The 20,470-nt window shown below is 45.1% G+C and overlaps 1 protein-coding gene across 1 annotated transcript in view; it reads left to right on the top strand.

Moving 5' to 3' along the window:
• Positions 1-2,010: 2,010 nt before the first annotated feature.
• Positions 2,011-20,470, top strand: part of LOC107115272 (heparan sulfate glucosamine 3-O-sulfotransferase 3B1-like) — a 52,577-nt gene continuing 34,117 nt past the window's right edge. Inside the window, exon 1 of the mRNA XM_015416945.1 lies at positions 2,011-2,557. Coding sequence (XP_015272431.1) covers positions 2,031-2,557 — 527 coding nt within the window. The 5' untranslated portion in view covers positions 2,011-2,030. The remainder of the gene's footprint in view (positions 2,558-20,470) is intronic.

The raw sequence follows: 20,470 nt of genomic DNA, 5'->3' as shown, positions 1-20,470 counted from the left end.
CTGCGGAACTAGTTGCAGGGCAAAATGGATCGCGTGGCAAGCAAACCCAGAGAGGGACCGGATCCGTTCACTCTTGGAAAAATCCGGCAGGAGCCATTCTCAGTGGGCCGGCGAGGCTCTTGCGGGGACTGGGTGGGGCGGAAGGAGGGCCTACCTCATACCCCTGGGTGGGAACAAAGGATTAAATCTGCATTGGTTAGGGACCGGGCCTTATATGGAGAACCAGAGGGCTACGTGGACCTTAGCTAAGGGGGAGAAAGACCCAATCCGAACTGCAAGGAAGGAAATCCTACCCAGAGCAATGGATACATGAGGAGGATCGGAGAGGAAGATAATCCCCAGTCTTTAACCCATCGGCAGCTCGAGAAAAGTTTCAGGGGGTAGCCGTGCTGTTGTGCAGTAGGACAGCTAGATTCGAGTCCAGTAGCACCTTAGCCACCGACAAGGTCTAGAAGGGGTATAATGTTGCCGAGACCTTCATTCCAACTCTTGAAGAGAGCTTTGACTCTCAAAGGTTTACACTCCAAAACTCTTAAAGGTGCCACGGGACTCAAACTTTGCTCTGCTGCTTCAGACCCCCACCCCAATCTAGCCCGAAAATCCTGTGGGCCTCTAAGGTGCTACTGGAATAGAATCCAGGAACTCTAGAAAAATCGCATTCGTTTCTGATAGAAAAAGGCTCGTTTCCAGATCAACGGGGACTTTTATCTCAGTGTTAACAACAATCACATCTTTTTATTAGCCTTAAAAATAATGATTTTTTTTCTTATTAGTTATACTGGACGCCGCTCCCTGAAGTACAATTTGTACGAGATTAGAGGATCCAAGACCTAAACCGAAGACAGGTTACTTGAGATCGGCAGGCCTTTAGCGCGGGGGGGGAAGGGTCTCATGCTGAAAGAGCTATATACGGAGGTGGGTGATAGAACGATCTACTGCCCGGAAGCAGGAACACGTCATTCTCTAACACTGTCACACCCTGCTTTCATCACACCGTGTTGAGGAATCCAGACATCTAGCCACTTGCCTTATTACAGCGCAATCCGATGCAAGACTACGGATAAGTAAATTGTGCTACGCTTAATGAGGTTTACTCCCAGGCAAGTGTTGCTAGGATTCCAGACGCAGCTAAGTCCAGATCCCAGTGCAGTGGGGAAGTGGAGTAAAACCCCCACTTCACCGGGAGCACTTCGCGGACTAAGAGTGTCGCTCAGTCTCTATTGCCACGAATCTTGTATACGTCCATTCGGGAGTAAGTGTCCTCCCCCCCCCATTTTAGCCTTCAGAGGACTGGCAGCCTGAAAGTGCTTCGGATATTCACGCTAGTGATGCGAGGCTCGACCCCCGACTAAAAAGGGCAGAATGGAAAGTCGGGCTCGCAGGACAGCCGCTTTACTGGGCCTCTCCCCTCCCGTAAGGGAGATCTTGGTCGATTGCACTGGTCCACGTGGCTCGGCCCCAAGACTTCAGTCCGTTCGGCTCTTTCGCTTCGGCACCCAGCTGCATCTCTCACTTCTTCACTCTGGGGACGAGCGGGCAGTTTTCGCCGGAATCTCAGCCCTTTGCAAGCCAAGAGCGAATAAAGCACCCAGCCGCCTCTCCAGCAGCCCCACCATCTCACAGCCTGTAGGCCTCCTCTGTCTTTAGGCTCTTCGCCGCCCCTGGCTCTTTAACGGCTCGTTAGCCAATAAGAATGGCTAATCGCCTCCCGCTGCTTTCGGCTCCCCGCCCAGCGGGGGCGGGCTGCCCTGCTATTGGCTACCTCTGATCCACCTGGTGGGCTGATTACCATGCGGCGGGAGACTCTTATAGGCTCCGAGGGTGCCAGTCAGGCGCGCCTGCTCTCCACCCCCGAGTAATGCCGCCGCCACTGGCTCGAGCTGCAATTGGGAGAGACGCTCTGGCGATGCCGAGCTGCTGAACTCTCCCGGACGCCGCCGCCGCCGCCGCCGCCGCCGCCGCCTGGTCTCGCCGGCCGGGCTTCGTTCGTGCGCCATGGTGCCGGGGTTGTCGCCCGCGGGCTGCCGCCTATGGGCCTGCTGCGCCTGATCGGCTTCTGCCTCCCCGATGCTCCCGGCGTCCCCGTCTCGCCGCCGCCGCCGCCGCTGCTCCCGCCGGGGCGAAGGAGGCTCCTCCTGCTCCTGCTCCTGATCATGCTGGCTGTGTGGCTCTGCATGGTCTATTCGTGTGCCGCCGCCGGCTCGCCGCCGCCGGGCTCCTCCGCCCCTGCCCGGCGGGCGCACGGCCCGGCGCTCTCCAAGCTGCTCCTGTTGCGGGCGCCCGCCGCCAAGGGCCAGCTGAGCCCGGAGCAGGAGAGCAGCGACGAGGAGGAAGACCCCGAGGACGACGCGCCGGCGCCGGACCCGCCCTGCTCCATCTCCAGCTTCCTCAACGGCTCCGGCACCAAGCGGCTGCCCCAGGCGCTCATCGTCGGCGTGAAGAAGGGCGGCACCCGGGCGCTGCTCGAGTTCCTGCGGGTCCACCCGGACGTGCGGGCGGTGGGCGCCGAGCCCCACTTCTTTGACCGCAGTTACGAGCGCGGGCTCACCTGGTACAGGTACGCAGGACGGGACCCTGCCGGCTTTCGCTTGGGGCACCCCTCCCCGCCTGCCCCTCCCCGCGCGCCCCAGCCCGGAGTGCCTGCACCGGGTTGGCTTCTCCGGGGCCCGGCCTCGACTCCCTTCGTGGTGTGTCTAGTGTAGCTCCGACAACTGGCTGCCTAAAGTCCTCCTGGGAGCCGCTGTAGGTTCTGCTTCCGCGTCTCGTCTCTTTTCTTGGATGAATCCCGCGTCGCGGAGCGGGAGTTGGATAGGGATCCTTTGGAGAGTATAGTACGGGAGATGCCTCGTTTCTTTGGGTAGCGGGGTCAGGCTTCGGTTATTAGAGGGCTTCCCTTATACTGCTTTAAGAATAGAGGCGATTAATGGTTTTTTAAGTATTGAAAGAGTGGAAAACGAAAGAGGGAGGAGGTCGTCTGACTGCAAAGGAAATTCACCGTGCTGAGGCCGTAGCTTCAGTTTGGGGCTCACTTTCCGCCTAAAGCGCTTCTCCATGTGTCCGGCGGCGAAACTACCGAGTGTCCATCCACTGCAAATGATGGAGGGGCTGCCCTTCGCCTCTTGTTCCGACAAGCCCTACCAGGATTAATTCCAGTAGGAGTGAGAAGAGCTAGACCAGAGAGGTTTATTTCTCTCCCCCTCCCCAAATACCAGGCTAGCAATAGTGCTCTGAATTGTAGGTCGGCCCAGTTCCTAAAGGAATAAGGTCGAGTCGCTCCCGGTGTGTTTTCGTGCGAACTGGTGTGAAGGCAGCGCCAGGAGGCGCTTGCCGTGCGCAGAGAGCTCTGTTGGGTAGAAGAGCGCATTGCACTGCCTGGCTTTCGGTGAGCAAACTCGGCGGCGACTTGCCCTAGCCTAGACTCTCTGGACAGGTGTTGAAAACCCCCAAGACTTCCGTTTAACTCGAGGGAGTCTTATTATTATTATTATTTTTAAAAATACGTCTTTTACTGTGTTTTCAAATACCTTAAATCTAGAGTAAGAAATTATTTTCAAACAGGGTGCGTCTGTGTTTTTTCGATTACTCCTGATACCCGCTCGCAATGGCTTAGGGTCTCCAAACAAATCCGCTCGATCGCGCCAGAAATTAAATATGCCAGGTCGGATTCCTGAAGGGCAAAGTCTGGGGCTTTACTGCCGCCAGGCCGTGTTTGAGCTGAGCGCCTCTCGCACGCGTTCGACAATGCACTTTCAATGTGCTTTAGCAGTCCTTTGCAGCTGTATTTTCCTGTGCGAAGCCGAAACATCCACTTGTAAACAATTGCTAAAGTGCATTATCCAACGGATGTGAAATTAACTTCGTCAATTTTAGCTGCCGTTCGCTTCCGATTCCCCCCCCCCCGCCAGAGCCTTAGGGCTTCTTCCCTTTACCTCTCTCCCGTTTAAAATAACCTCATCTGAAACTTCTGAAAACGGTTTTTTTGACTGCAGGGAGAAAAACATCACCGTCCAGAATGGGATTGAAAATAGGATGAGAGTTAAAATCAGAGGTATCTAATCCTCTCTTTCCCCCCCCCTCCCCTCACCAATCGCAGGCCCGTCCTTGTGCCTTTACGAGTCTAAAAGTTGCAGTTTTTGGAACATTTGACAATAATTCCCATTAAACTCAGCGGGATTCACTTTCGAGTGAACCTGTGTAAGACTGGGCTGCTTCGGAACAAAAATTTATTCTGCCTCAGAGAAGGGGGGGAGGGGGGAGGATGTAGGATCCTATCTGGGGAACGGAGTGGAGCGTCTCAAAGCTGGGTCCGTAAAATAGCTGCTTGCCTCGAACCCAGCAAGGAGTTTAGGGCGCTGCCGGCTGCAGACTTGTGAAGAGGACGTTAGAAAATGGAGCAGTAGATGCTGACAATACAGCATCTGTAATGGGATGCAGGCGTAGGTGCAACATGTGCTGGTGGATGGCGACTCCACTGCGCACAAGACCCACCACCAGAGGAACATGGTATGGCTTCTGATGATCAAAACCCAGGCAGCTGTGCTTTCCCTGCCCTGCTGCCCCCCTCTGCTCACCTTTTAGGGGGTGCTTGCAGAGTGAAATTGACTTAACATTTTTACTATGTTAAGCAGCTGCTCAGCTGTGCATTTTTTAAAGTGTTCAGTTCTCTGGTTTAAATGGGATAAAGTATGTCCAAGAGCAAACAAGGTTGGACTGAGAGGAGCCAGTGGCAAAATGGGCTTTGTAAGGGATGCCAAGTGACACTGACTTGTATCTGTGATTCAGCTTCTGTCTTCAGTTAAAGGACTTCCATCTATTGAACAAATCAGATGCAAAACTTGTATCACCAGACTTTCCTTCCATTAAGGCCAAAATCGAGTGGGTGGTGGTGGAATTCTGATCAGCTAATAAACTGCTAAAGGAAAAGTTGAGTATTTTAGTATTAATAAGCCTATTTATTGTAGATGTGTTCAGATGACTGTCTCCCGCCCCCACACACACATATTTCAGGTTTCGTATCCATATTATATGAATGTATGAATTTTGGTATTAAATTTTGTTATATGAGGCTGTGAGAAGCCAGGGTCACTGTTAATCTCTTGGAGGGGGCAGAGACAGCTTTAAAAAGATCCTTCCTGCTTGTAGGAAATGGAGCGGGGTAGAAATCAAATAAACTAAACTGCAGTTTGGAGCTAATGCACAAGGCTGTCAAGCTGACAAGAAGCATTAAGTTTTGCTGAAGGCTGAACTCTCTCTCTCTCTGTGGAAGAGTTTAGGAGATGGCAACGATTTCTCCCTTACAACTGAGTGGGGATCAGTTCAGATTCGCAAGGTCTTTCAGGCTATAAGGCAGCATTCACAGAGGCTTCCATTTGGCATGGACTGTTTAGGCAACTTTTGAAACAAAAGGCATTAAAGTATGTGTGGAAGAAGAAGAAACTGGTGGTCTCATCTCATTCATGTTGTGACCAGCAACTCAGGAGTCAGACCCATCGGATTACATTACTTTAAATCCAGCTTTGCAGGATTTTCTGAACTTGGTCTGCTGCATTTTGCCAAGTACTGGGGATTTAACGTATAGGGGATCCTAACATATAGGATTTTGCTCCTATAAAAATCCAAGACCTTCACAAGCGTGATCACTTTCGCAGTACCATTTCAACTTTCAGTAATACTTTTTTCGAGTTGTGATTTGCTTAGTCACAGACCGGGTGGGGTGGGGTGGCAGATTAGGCAAATAAAATGTGTGTACATCAGATTGAAATTTGTGGAGGTTCAGTTGTCACAGACCTTGAAAAGGATGCAAGACAGCAGAGCAAAAGAGCCTAGTTAAATCACCTGAAGAACTGAGCTCTCACTCATGAAAGCTGCTCCTGGAATAAATGTTGAGCAAGTTTCGAGTCCAGTGGCACCTTTAAGACTGACAAAGGTTATTCAAGGTATGAGCTTTTGTGCACACTTCCATGGCTGCCCACCTGGAATAAATGTTAGTCTCTCAAGTGCCATTGGACATCTATTTTAGTTAGAGCTAGCCTGTGCCTTTCTGGCTGGAGTGTGGGGCCTCATTTACAAGGAGGTTGAATTGAAGCCGGCATGATGCTGCGTTGGGATATGACAGCACCCCCATCCTAGCCATGTAGCATATCCTTCCTGGTTACCAAGTATACAAAAATATAGCGAACCTCTTGAGATTGTCTCCTGTCATAATTATAAATATTTAATTCTCCCCTGCCCATATAAACCCTGGCAAAAGTAAGCAAATGCCACTCAACAACCCAAATTTAATTGATGGTGTTTAATGTCAACTGCGACATGGTTTCCCTAGATAGTGGGGGTAATGCAGTGATCAGTTATCTGTTCTGATTTTTATGGTAAAATTAACAGGCTTATAAGTACAACACACCTTCCTAATTGACATTTTCTGAGGGGTAGAGTCCTGTTCTAAATAAAATACCTTGTTTTGGATTTATCTAGCACTACAATCAATCATTTATTACCATTTTGTCAGAGATAAGCAGGTACACAAACTTTTTTTAAAAAACCCACCTCTTGAAATCACTTTCCCCTGGAATGGTCACTGTAAAAAAGTGACACTGGGTTGCAGTTTAAAAGCGCCTAATTTAGCTATGCAAAACATTTGTGTAAGGCGTAGCAGTCTTTTTAATAAAGAAATTATGGGTAAAATTGATAACAGGCTGAAACTTCTAAACATTTAAGGATCTGCAATATGTCTCTTAAAATGAACCGCAAAGCTAATGCTGCTTTGTGCCATTTGAAGCTTAAGTACTTGAATGCATAGGAAGTTGAATAAGAAGAAATTGTTTTGAACAAGCTCAGCTGGGGTTAAGGACTTGTAGGTGGCAGCCATGATGAGTACAAAGGAGGAGAGTAGGCAATGGAAAACAGACATGGGATTGACTGGCAGACTGGTGTTGGAATGCTACAATGAACTAAATGTGTATTTTAGTTACAGTCCCCCCCCCAGTATATTATGGTTGCTGGCTTGATATAGTGAGTAGTATCTTCACAAAAACACATTAACCCCCCCTCCACTGAATGAGTAGATAAGAGAGCTTCAAATCAACTTTAACTTCCTAAAACCATTCCATTGCCAAGTGCTTAGGTCAGTTCCCCACAGTTCTTTGAATGCTATCTCCATTGCCAGGGCAATATCAACATTGGTTGTATCTAAGGGGACAGGAATCACCTTGTTTGTCTTATGCTACATGTATTTTGGGTTTTATTTTTAAATGGCTACTTATTATCTCTGACGTTAGGATACTTAGCTCAGATATGTTCAGAATAAATGTTTTGGACTTACTATGCCCAACCAGTGTTCCTTGACTGCATAACAATTATATTTTTTAAAAAAGTTGGATCAGCACCATATTATCTGGTGCAGGAAGAATATGCAGCTGATAGGCCTCTTATTTCCTAGTGGCTGTTGCAGTGTGGGAAAAGTCAGATTTTGTTCAAGGTCTGCCAATTCTTAAAGTATTTGCTGACCTGTTGCAACTAACTAAGCAATAATATACCATGAACAGTAATGTATCGGGATAAAGAGCTAGTTTAAGAAGTTATGATTTTATAGAGGATCTGACTTCAGTGTTTGGTGTTCCTTTTCTTCCCCCTCCAGTCGAACACAACTCTGTGATGTGTAATTATACTCATTCTTTTTTTATTGCTGTAAGGCAGCATCTTGTTTCAGCTGAAGTTCTGAAGGCCTGGCTTGAAAGTAACAAATGTATACTATGAGTGAAAAAGTAATTGGTTCTAAAACCCCAATTCATTTTATTGCATTTGATCCATTCAAACAACTTCTAAAGTTCTCTTGGAAAAGCTTTCAGAGTATCCATCTGGGAGCTCATGCTTCTAGTGAAAGTTGACAAGGGAAATATAGACTTTTTTGCTCAGTTAGCAAAAACCAGACACTCACTCTATTAAATGCCTCTAGAACATCTTTGTCTTAGAAAAAAAGCTGTCCATGATGTTCACAGAAAGCTGTCCAGTGTTAAGCAAGCATTTGCTGCTGTTGCTACAGGCTCCAAACTGATCTTAATCCCCCCCCCACTCTTCTGTCTAAAGTACGGTTTCCGTTAAAGTCCGCGTTCCTTCTGTCTTTTGTTAGCTGCGCTTTTGGTTTAACTTAAACAAGCAGTTTTAGATGGGTATAGGATAAGAGTTGCCTAAAGGGAAGGCTGAATTGTTTACCTTCTCAGTTTCAGATATTGCAGCTTGCCTCCGGGCTCCTTAATGAAAAGTGTGTTCTAATTTCTAGTCATTGGGTTGAAATGTTGGCCTTTTGCAAACGAAAGCCTGTATGTCGTGGGCCTAAAGAGCTGTCATGCTTTTATTACTGAAACGATGTAAAAGCATCTCAAGTTTTAGATTAAATTAGCTGCCTAAATTAGACTGTAAAATGGTTGATTAATCCTTTACATGGAAAGGAGGGGGGGAATAACTAATTGCAAATGGAATTCAGATCCGGTAAGCAGAAAAAGTTGATACTTAAGAGAACATTTGGCTTTAGGGCCAGAATTGCCTTCTCTAACTCAGCCACACTTACTGTTCTTAAATGATGATTCACTAGAATAAAGTGCCCTTTTCTAATTAACGTATCATTTAGTCTAAGGCCTATTCAGTAGCCATACAAGCAGTTTTTCTTCCCAGAAGGAATTACTTCTGTGAAACTAGTAATGTGGAACTCTGTGCAATTACAGATTTTGGGCTCCAAACAAGGTCTATGTCTAAAATTTCCTGCTAGCAGGGTGTGTCATTATTTCCTTTGAGTTTCAGAATGCTAAGCACTAGAAAGGGGCCTCTAACAAATGGACATATAACTTTAAGAAATCTTACCACAGAGCTCTTAATGCACTGGGAATCAGGCAACTTGTTTAACAGCTTAATGAAGCTAGGATACTTTAGTGAAGCTGGTTCATGCCATCGAAGTGAATGGATTTATATAAAGACTAAATATTCAGGCAATCTATTTTCAGGGTAGCCCTCTTAGTGTAGATGTGACATCCAAAGGCATTATGGTTCTGCAGCAGCCTTCGAGATGGCATGCTCCTTGAACTACAGCTATAAACAACAAATGTAGTCTCGTCTCTACTATGATGTTTCAGTAACTGTATTAAAGGAAGAAGGTTCAGAACTTGGTGTGTGACTAGCAGTGCAATCCTAAACAGAACTGTACCCTCTAAGCCCACTGACTTAAATGGATTTAGAAGGTTCAGCTCTGCTTAGAAATTGATAAAAATTAACACATTGACTTATAGTTCATTTAAAGAAGAATTTTATTTGCTGTATTAAAGGCTCAGTGAATTCTGTTGAGGCAAGTATTTCTACACCATATAGCAAATACTCTTGATTTGAACTTTGAGTGAAAAAAGTTATAAGTATATGGAGGAGCATTTATGTCTGTTTCCTCACTTTTGGTCTGAAGATAACCTTATTAATTTATGTGGAAACTTTTTAATGCTTGTATGCACAGTAGGAAAGCATGTCAAACTAAATCAGAGCAGGTTTACACCAAACCAGCAGCCTTTAATAGTAGGAAAATATATGGAAAATCAGTCTAGAGTATACTTTTTTCCATTGAGCAGCATCAAATGGAAACATTTAAAAAGGAGTACTGAAGAATGATAGGGAAATGGCTGAGAAGCGAAATTCATTTTTTGCCTCTGTCTTCACTGTGGAAGATGAGAAGTGCTTGCCCACTCCAGAACCGCTGATTTCAGGAGAGGTATTGAAAGACCTGAGTCAGATTGAGGTGACGAGAGGAGGTCATAAAACTGATAGACAACTTAAAAACTGATAAATCACCAGGCCCAAATGGCATACATCCAAGAGTTCTGAAAGAACTCAAATGTGAACTTATGGATCTCCTGACAAAAATATGTAATCTTTCCTTAAAATCAGCCTCCATTCCTGAGGACTGGAAGGTAGCTAATGTCACTCCCCATCTTTAAAAAGGGTTCCAGAATTGATCCGGGAAATTACAGGCCAGTCAGTCTGACGTCGATACTGGGTAAATTGGTGGAAACCATTATTAAGGAAAGAATTAGTAGGCACATAGATGAACAAAACCTATTGAGGCAGACTCAGCATGGGTTCTGTAAGGGAAGATCTTGTCTCACTAACCTGTTAGTGTTCTTTCAGGGGGTGAAGAAACATGTGGACAAGGGGGATCCAATAGATGTTGTTTACCTTGATTTCCAGAAAGCTTTTGATAAAGTTCCTCATCAAAGGCTCCTAAGTAAGCTAAAAAAATCATGGGATAAAAGGACAAGTCTTTTTATGGATCAAAAACTGGCTAATTAATAGAAAACAGAGAGTGAGTATAAATGGGCAATTTTCTCAGTGGAGGGTGGTAAGCAGTGGGGTACCGCAGGGATCAGTACTTGGTCCACTGCTTTTTAACTTGTTCATTAATGATTTGGAGATGGGAGTAAGCAGTGAAGTGGCTAAATTTGCGGATGATACAAAGTTGTGAGGCACTCCAAAGGGATCTGTCAAGGATGGGCAAGTGGGCGTCAACATGGCAAATGGGGTTCAATGTGGCCAAGTGCAAGGTAATGCACATTGGAGCCAAAAATCCTAAATATAAATACACATTGATGGGGTCTGAACTGGCAGAGACTGATCAAGAGAGAGATCTTGGAGTTGTAGTAGATAACTCACTGAAACTGTCGAGACAGTGTGTGACTGCAATAAAGAAGGCCAATGCTATGCTGGGGATTATTAGGAAGGGTATTGAAAACAGATCAGCCAATATCATAATACCCCTATATAAATCAATGGTGTGACCTCATTTGGAATACTGTGTGCAGTTCTGGTCACCACACCTTAAAAAGGATATTATAGCTTTGGAAAAAGTGCAAAAAAGTGCAACTCAAATTATAAAAGGTTAAATGAGGATGAGGAAAGGTTAAAGAGCTTAGGGCTCTTTAGCTTGGAGAAACGATGACTCAGGGGTGACATTATTGAGGTTTATAAGATTATGCATGGGATAGGGCAGGTAGAGAAAGAGGTACTTTTCTCCCTTTCTCACAATGTTGTGAGTGCCCACAACATTGGCATCGTGGGCACTCAATGAAATTGCTGAGCGGTCGGGTTAGAATGGATAAAAGGAAGTACTTCTTCACCCAAAGAGTGATTAACACATGGAATTCACTGCCACAGGAGATGGCGGCGGCTACAAGCATGGACAGCTTCAAAAGGGAATTAGATAAGCATATGGAGAAGAGGTCCATCAGTGGCTATTAGCCACAAGGTATAGATAGGGGCTCTGGGGCAAGTGATGTTTTGTTTCTTGGTGCTTGGGGGGGGGTCAAGAGTGGGAGGGCTTCTAATGTCCTGGCCCCACTGGTGGACCTCCTGATGGCACTGGTATTTCTGGCCACTGTGTGACACAGTGTTGGACTGGATGGGCCTTTGGCCTGATCCAACATTGGCGTCTCTTATGTTCTTATGTTCTTAACCAGGCTGAAAAGATCATGTAATAATGCTAAGTACTTATAAACATTAGGTAGCATTTGGGGGACCTTTTCTCTTTGGGAGCCTCCTCCAGAGTTGCAGTTTATCAAAACAAAGCAGAGGAGAGCAGCCTGTTTGTAACCAAGCTTAAAAGGCACAATGTGAAGGTGAAGGTTTCCCTTGCTCGAAAGTCAGTTGAATCCGACTCTGAATGCTCATCTCCGTTTCCTAGCCGAAGAGCCAGTGCTGTCCGAGGACATTTCCATGGTCATGTGGTCGGCATGACTAAACGGTGAGGTGCACAGAATGCTGTTACCTTCCTACTGAAGTAGTACCTATGTATCTACTTGCAGTTTCTTGCTTTCAAACTGCTTGGTTGGCAGGAGCTGAGGCCAGAGATGGGAGCTCACTCCGGCACGTGGCACTAGGATCTCGAACTGCTGAGCTACTGACTTGCTGCTTAAAGTTTGTGGAATCTTCTTGTCATGTTACAGAACTTTTAATCAGACTTTTACCACTGGGATCATCTGCTATTTGGAAATGGTGATAATGGCTGTAACATTCAAATGTGGCAGTTTCCTTAAAATTAAACCTTGACAGTACTTAAGCAATAGGTAGAACTTGTGGAAACCCTTGCAGTGGAAAAGAACTGTTATGCAAGTTCCCATGGCTGCCTTGGTCAAATTGAACAAGTATCAATGGGGCATTTTGCATAAATCCATAGTCTGGATTCTGCAGGCCCGTCGCTAGGAATTTCTAATTTGGGGGGTATTTAATTTTTTTTGGGGCACTGGCTAATTAATTAAAGTTAATTTACTTAAAATTGAAGATCTTGGGCCACCCAGGCAGAGTCTTTACTTTTCCACTCCCATGGCATCCCCTGGCACCGACCCTCTGCATTTCCTCCTGCTCCCACTGGCCCTCACCTGCTCACTGGGGTGGCCACAAAGGCTTCCCCCGGCTGCTGAAGAGGTCCTCGAGGAGGTGCAGGTCGAGGCCAAAGCACCTTGGCCTGCCGCCCGTTGTCCAGAGGATGCGCTGCCCACAGATGCGCTGCATTGGAAGCAGCTCCCGGTTGAAGTTGCAGAGCAGGCAGAAAGGACGGTGGTGTGCTGTGCACCACTGGGATTGGGCCCAGGCCTGCTGCTGGAGACAGGTGAGCAGCCCACCGGCGCCTCGCCTGCCACACCCAGGTCCTCAGCCACAGCACCCATCTCCAGATCCCAGCTTTGGGTGGAGAGCAAAGGAGACCGTGCTGCCTTGCTTCTCCAGTGTCAATCCACATTCCCAACAGCTGCACCAGGAGCCAGGTGGCCGGTGCTTCCCTAAGTCTGGCAGTTAAGCGGAGCTCCACCTTACAGCGGGAAGCTCCGCTGCTTTGCCAGGGAGGACCAAACCATGAGGGACCCCGACAGGCGGCACAGATGCCTCTCCCCACGCCATTTAGCCACGAGGGAAGGCAAGAAGAGGCAGCAGATGGAAAGTCATGAGGCCTTTGAAATAAGTCGGGGGGGCCAGGCCCCGGAATGATCCAATGTAGGTACGGGTCTGGGATTTCGTCAAGTTAGATCTACTTGGGAGGGGTTGTGGCCCTTTCCCGTTACACCACCTCAAATGCATGGCTTGTGGCATTTGGCCCCACATTTTTGTTTTATTACACATAAATGAGTAATTCTCTTCTGATGGAAATGGGTGACAGTGGCTTCAGTAATTGTGGAAATATTGTCCAGCATGTTGAGGGCTAAATTTTTTCTGCATGTAAAAATGGTGGTTTTCAGGTGCTAATGTTCATGACAAATGGCATAATATCAGTGGAATGCTGGATTCTGTCTTGCGGTAACTGGAAATAATCTTGCCAGTGTTACTGTCATACTTAGAGTAAAACAAGTATATTTAAAAATTTACTTCATGTATCTGACAAAATAGACTCCCCCACCATAAACTTGTTAGTCTTCAAGATGCCACAAGACTTCTGTGTTTGCTGCTCAGACTAACATTGGTTACCTCCAGGGCTTTTTTCTGGAAAAAGATGTGCCGGAACTCTCAAGAGATAAATGAAGGAGAAATACATGGGATTCTTTGAAACAATATTGTTTTTATGTGCTATGGATTTACTTTTACTTTAAAGCAGTTTCCAAACTTTTGACATGTCACCAACTTCCTCAGTTCTTTTTCAGGTCTTGCTTTTGGTGCCTAGTGCTGAATGGTGACCTTTAAGCAACCATGTTTTAACATACTTTGTTGGATCAAAGACTGCTAAGGGAGATCCAACAATTTTTATAAACAATCAAAATGTTATGGTTTTGACTGACAAGGAGGCCCTTTCTGGAGAGACAAACAGGTTCATCTGGGAAAATCCCCTTTCGCACTCACTGGAGGAAATAGCTATTGCATTGAGAGTGTGCTGATTTCCAGACAGTTCCTGGGGCGTTTTTTCTCTGAATGTTACATGTTCTCTGAAGGCTGGAATGGCTTCTCTTTCACTGAGCTGAAATCGTCTTGCTGATATGCGTATTTCTTCTTTCCCATAGAGAATGTTGTTGCTTGAGTTTGCTGGCCAATTCTTAGAATCCAGAACTCTTCCACATCTTGATAGTTCTGTGTCTTCTATTGAAAGCAGTCTCTTCTGAAGAGAAATTTTAAGGTGATCATAGACTGCAACTGGGGAGATTGGTGGGTCTTCAGTTCTGTTTTCTCTATACAATGGGACACCCTTAAATTGCAGATTTTCTGTTGCCTCAAGTGCTTTCTTATAATAAGGACCTGGAACAGTGCTTCTCTTCTCAGTTCTGACAGTTCTTGCAAAGCATCACAAATTAATCCAAGATCAAAAATAAATTCAACTGATGTAATCTTTCTGTGAAGACCTTCATATCTGCACTTCTTTCTGTCTTGACCATTTGCTGATTTACCTTTTTCAAAATGAAGCACTAGGGCGTCATAATCCTGCCAAACAGCCGAAACAGTTCTGTAGCTAGACGCAACCCATCTTGTAGATAGAATTCTTCCAATTTTTAAGATCTCCATCTCCAACATAACTGCACATGACATGAGCTGCCTTGCATTTTTTGGAGATCAATGATACATAGCATATAGCTTGTCCCAAAAACTTTTAAATCTATTGATGCCAGAAATGTCTCTTACAACATCATGCGATCCAAGCTGCACTCACCTGGGAGTCAGCATGTGGAGTGGCAGCCGGGGTGGGCTGCGGCCAGGGGAGAAAAGCCTGCAGTTGATTTTCTCTCTCCTGGCTGAACCTGCCCCAGACTCTTCCTGGGCTCACAGCACATTCCTTCTACTTCTTCCTCCCGTTCTTCCATTAAAAGTTATAGGGAGCTGTTTACTCTGTGATTTCTGCGAACCAGAAGAGCTAAGCTAAACAATATACATACATACATATATATATATATATATATAAGTACAAATATTTATTTAGGTGTACACATGTTAAAACTTATACTAATTTTTTGTCTAAGTTCAGACTACAAAAGCTTATCCACTACTAATGCATGTGATGGGTAAACACTTTCCAACTGAAGACCAAATGCGTTTCGGCCCCTAAGGGCCTTCCTCAGTGGTCACTATTATCAATATATTATAGACACACATTCATAGACCTGTTACAGATTTTTAGTACACATATATTAAAACCAGATATTGTTTTCTGAAATTATTCAAAGAAAAATAGAGGGGGGGGGAAAGGAGAAGAAACTTCATTATTATGTCCAAATGTATTAAAAAATCAATATTGATTAAAAATGATTCTATCAAAGATAAAGTTACCTTGTAAACTTATAATTGTACTCCTGGTATTAGTGGTTTGCAGTCCTATCTTGGGTTGAGTCTCCCCCCTTTTTTTCCAGTTTTTACTCTGTGATTTCTACAAGATTATGGCTTTGGAGTTATTTGTTGTTGTTCAGTTGCACAGTCGAGTCCGACTTTTGCGACCCCATGGACCACATCACACCAGGCCCTCCTGTCTTCTGTCATGCTCTGGAGTTTGCTTAATTTCATGTTCATTGCATCGATAACACTGTCTAACCATCTCATACTTTGTCATCCCCTTCTTCTTTAACTTTCAGTCTTTCCCAGCATCAGGGTCTTCTCCAGTGAGTGCTCCCTTCTCATTTGGTGGCCAAAGTATTTGAGCTTCAGCTTCAGTATCTGTCCTTCCAGGGAACAGTCAGGGTTGATTTCTTTTAGGATTGACTGATTTGATCTCCAATGATTGTTTTCTTGCAAGTGCTAGATACTGTGTGTGTTTTCTCTACTAAAACTCTTCTTGGGCTAGTTAGCTCAAGCAGTGGACTGGTCTTTGTTCTCAAGTATGGTTGACATTGTACCCCTTATCTATTTCCTAATATGACCTTGAATCCCTGATGTAGTGTAATAGGTTGGAATTAATAGGGGATGGATTTGGTAGGGTACTAACCAGGCAAACTATAGATTTTATCACCTATTGAAAAGGTCCTTTAAATCTGGCAGGATGAATAACCGAGTTTACTATTCAATTGTGTGGATAGCATAGAGGCCATACACAATTGATGTGCAACAGATCTGACAAACCGTGTTGTTTGGAGAATAAATTGTGAGTGAGGGAACTCCAACAAGTAATGAAAGATTTCCTTTGTTTCTAGAGGTTAATGGTTCTATCTTTTTTGGTTTTTTGTATTTTTTATGTGTGCATGTGCATGCACCTGGAAGTCATGGCGACCTCTGGCGACTGACCCCTTTTGGGAGCCTGGAGGATATTCAGAGAGCTGGCTGAATTAAGCCTGCCCCATCTCCCACCTCAAGTATTTCAAGATGGTTTCCCATCCAAGTACTTCCCAGAGTCGACCCTGCTTAGCTTCTGAGATCTGAAAAGATTGGGCTTGCCTGGGCTATCCAGGCCAGGGTATGAATGGTTCTCTTAAAGTGATTCCAGAACTGGGATTTAAACTAAATTCATTTTCCAAACTTTGTCCAACTGTTTAGCCCCAAATTAACAATAGACAAAAAGGGTGTGTGTGTCTGATGTCATGCTGTATCATCTTCAGGGGCTCTTCACTTCTACTTCTGGATATACTTGCAGCCTCTTGAACAAATGAAAATGTCTTTGGAGACTAGAGCCCAACACAATTCAAGATGGGATCACCCTTTTTTATCAGCTCAGCAAGGCATGTAATGCCTTCCAGTTCAATTCCAGCAGGCCTGAAATCACAATGTCTTAGGCACAGCATGAAGTTATGAAGAAAATGGCCCTCAAAGGAAGGCTGGCCTCTTATGATCCATCAGCAAGGCCCTTGTGTTTCTGTGGGAGTGTTACTTCAGACTGCAGAAGCATTGAGTTGTTCAAACAGATGGCAAAGATTATTCATGTTGCTGAGATATCTGTGCACTACTGTTTCCAGCGTCTCCCAATACGGCACAAATAATGCATTTCTCCCCCCATATGGCGCTGATGGGAACTGCTTTGTCTTCCCTGATCAAGTTTCACAGCCTCACCTGTTAAGTTGTTTGAATTTTTTTCTGGACTCAAGCATTCATTGGAGTGGACATATTTGGCTGGTGAATCCACCCAGTGGTTCAGAGTTGCGGTAGGATTTTGTGGTAGTCAGTAGAATGGAACATTGCTGAATAGCACAAAAGTGATTGTGAAACCTTTCTCTGTGTATCTTGGTGGAGGAAGGAAGCCGTTAAACACTTGTAATATTGAAATCCAAGGCTTTTTGGACTTGGTTTAGCAGACTGATACTTAAAAGTATGACTTTGTCATTCCTAGTTCATACTGCACATCCCTGCTGAATCAAAATAAAATCATTTCCTTGGGGATTATTTTAGTTGCTATATCAATTGTTGTAGGACTATATATGCATGGCATAAATCCTGAATACATATGTTTGAGCAACAGATATTTTCTTAAGTCACTATACTTTCATCCATGGCTACTGGAAGGTCCTTGTGACGTAACAAGTTGCGAGCGATTATCTGGTGTTCTGGAATCACTATACAGAATCTTGCCTGCTGCTGATGTTCCAGTACCTAGCCCATTATTATGACTTCTGCTGCATCACTGATATGGTATTTTAAAGTATTTTACTACACAGACATTACTTTGACTTGTGTGCATAATTTGAGGATATTGCTGCATGTGTGGCAACTGCATGAGAAACATCCCTAACTGCATGAGAAAATTGTGGCCCTAGATAGGTATAATGAATACAATGTAAACCGCTCAGAGCCCTTTGGGGGTGAGCGGTCTAGAAATTGAAGGTATAAATAAATAAATAAATCCCTTGCCAAGCAGCCCTTTAGTCATGGAAAAATATGGGAGGTTTCAAGGCTTTGATTTGACTTTAGAACTCCTGGTTAGGTCAAGAAGACAAACAGCCATCCTTTTCCCAAGTCCTTCCCAATTTTGACTAGGGGACTGGTAATCAGTGAGTTAAGGGGATAATAAGTAGACCCCAGCTCTGTTGGTTTGTTTGCCATCTGGTCTCCAAAGGGCGACAAATCCCAGGCCCCACTTATCCCTGTAGCCTAATTACAGGTTCTGTTGACAGCACCTGTTGTCAGTGCATGGTGTCTGAAGAGTAATGGAAAAGCACTGGTGCTCTTGTGTTAAACTACTAAGCTCAGAGCCGGTTTCATTGTTCTCAAAACTATTTCACATATATCACATTTAATGTATGTAACACTAGAAATATGAAAGACTAGAAATGAAGTCCAATGTGCCAAGGGATATGGGTTTTTATGTCCTCACTTGTGTCTTTAAGAAATTAAAGCTGTGTCAACCACAAATCTGATGAGGTTCATACAGAAATATGTCTGATTGGGAGAACATCCAGTAGAGCTTCGCTTGACTTACCTCTTACCTATAGCCCCATGATCTGAAAATTTGGCTTCCTTTGGTTGCATAATCACTGCCATCCATTTGGCACATCAACTTTCTCTAGTACTGTACCTTAATAATTGGAGTGTTTGCACTATTAGGATGGTGTGCAATATTTTCCTTTCTAGTAAATTATTGTTAATGTAATCCCCACTCGCCCCATACTGGATTGGAAGAGGTTTATTAGTTAGAAATAGGGTTTTTCCTGCTATTAGATGGTGGCAAGGGTTCTGGGGAAAATATTTTAATAGCTGTATTAATTAGTTATTTAAGTTTAATTCTAATTGAATTAAATTAGATTTATTGTTAGCAGGTTGGAATATTAGCAGTGTTTACTGGGGAGGGAGGGAATTTGAAAAGAGATTAAGGAGTTATTTCCAGGACTAGCTAGGTTTTATGACCAGCTAGGTATTTGGGAGCTAACTGAGATCTCCTAATGTGTGTAAGTGTGATATCTGGAAAGTATAATTGGATGAAATCTATTTGGGGAGGTCAACATGGAGCTGGGGATCCCAGTGATTGGGGGGATGCATGAAGTGTGGTGGTGGGAGGAGGTATCAAAAAAGGAGGCAGAGATATGGGTATGCTCTGTCTCTTTCCAACCTTTGTTCCATCCTGAGATATGTTGGTAGTGGGGCTAGGAAAACAGACCTTACGCCAACACTGATGTTGTATAATGCCAGGTCCATCAATAATAAGACTACAATGCTGCAAAATTATTTTGCAGCACAAAATGTGTGACTGAGACCTAGGTGAGAGAAGGTGAGACTGTCACCTTGAAAGAACTGACTCCCCTGGGTTTCTCAGTTCTCCATTAGTCCTGGACAAAAGGACCAGGGGGTGGCAATACTCACTTGTGTCTTTTTCCTTCAGGCCACTCCCCACCACAAAGATCTCTGACATTGACTGTGTAGGCCTTGTGGTGGGACACTGAGGAGAGTTTGGCTATCTGGCTGGTGTACCAACCACCTAGCACACCAGCATATACCCTGCCGAACATGCTGGAGGTGGTAGCGTGCTGGGCCTTGGAGTTCCCCAGACTAATCGCTCTGGGGGATGTCAATGTCCATGCCAATGAGACTATGGACCTGGTATTGTCCATGGCTGCGCTAGGACTCTCCCAGATTGTAACAGGCTCTATGAATCAAGCAGGCCACATGCTGGATTTGATCTTTGGGGTGGGGATAGATGTGGTTCTTGATGCTATTGATGCAGATGCAGTGCCATGGTTGGACCACATGTCCTGAAGGCCCTTCTGAGCATCCCAGCCCCTTCCTGCTTAGTCTACAAGCTGATTTATGCTCGCCCACAGAGGCTGATGGATCGAATTGGTTTCCAGAATGCTCTGTGGGATCTGATGTCCCCTGGAAACTCATTGGATGTGCTGGTAGAGGACCAGCATAACTCTGAAGCCATTGGTAGAGCAACATCGACTGAAAATCCCTGGCCTAAAAGATGCCCACCTGGTGTCGACTAGGGCCAGGTTTTTTTCCATCCTGGGCCCAGTGTGGTGGAACATGCTCCCAATAGACATCAGGGCCCTGTGGGATTTATTACAGTTCTACAGGGCCTGTAAAACAGAACTGTTCCCCCAGGCTTTCAGCTAACTAGCAGGCATCCATTCATTTAGGCTCCTCCTGCCCAAACTGCTCTCAACTCAGCTTATGGTGCAGATTGCAGTCATCACCATCAAGTACAATGGGACTGTTTATCATATTTCTGCCCGCCTGATCTTCAACACAAGCTGAACAGTCATCTGTTGCTGGCCTACCATCTGTCTTTTATTCAGGATTCTTATTCTTATTGCCAGAAAGCCAGGGCCCTAGTCTCCTTGGGTTCCCAGTAAGGTAAGTAGACTTCTACAAGGAAAACCACTTAAAGGGTTTTAAAGGGGGATTATATATAATTATTGCTTTAAAAAGCAATTATGAAGCCAGAATGCCAGCAGGGGATTGGGGGCTATCCAGTGCATTGCACGGAGTGAGTATCTGCCCACTGGACAGAAGTCTTGGGTGTGTGCTCAGTGCAAGGAGCTCCTGGTTCTCAGGGAATGAGTTTGTTCCCTTGAAGCCAAGGTGGCTGACCTGGAGAAGCAGAGACAGTCAGTTAGGCACATGG

Source organism: Gekko japonicus, unplaced genomic scaffold (genome assembly GCF_001447785.1).
Source record: "Gekko japonicus isolate JY-2015 unplaced genomic scaffold, Gekko_japonicus_V1.1 scaffold444, whole genome shotgun sequence".
Taxonomy (NCBI): domain Eukaryota; kingdom Metazoa; phylum Chordata; class Lepidosauria; order Squamata; family Gekkonidae; genus Gekko; species Gekko japonicus.
The sequence above is the reverse complement of the archived record's forward strand: the minus strand, read 5'-3'. Positions and strand labels throughout refer to the sequence as shown.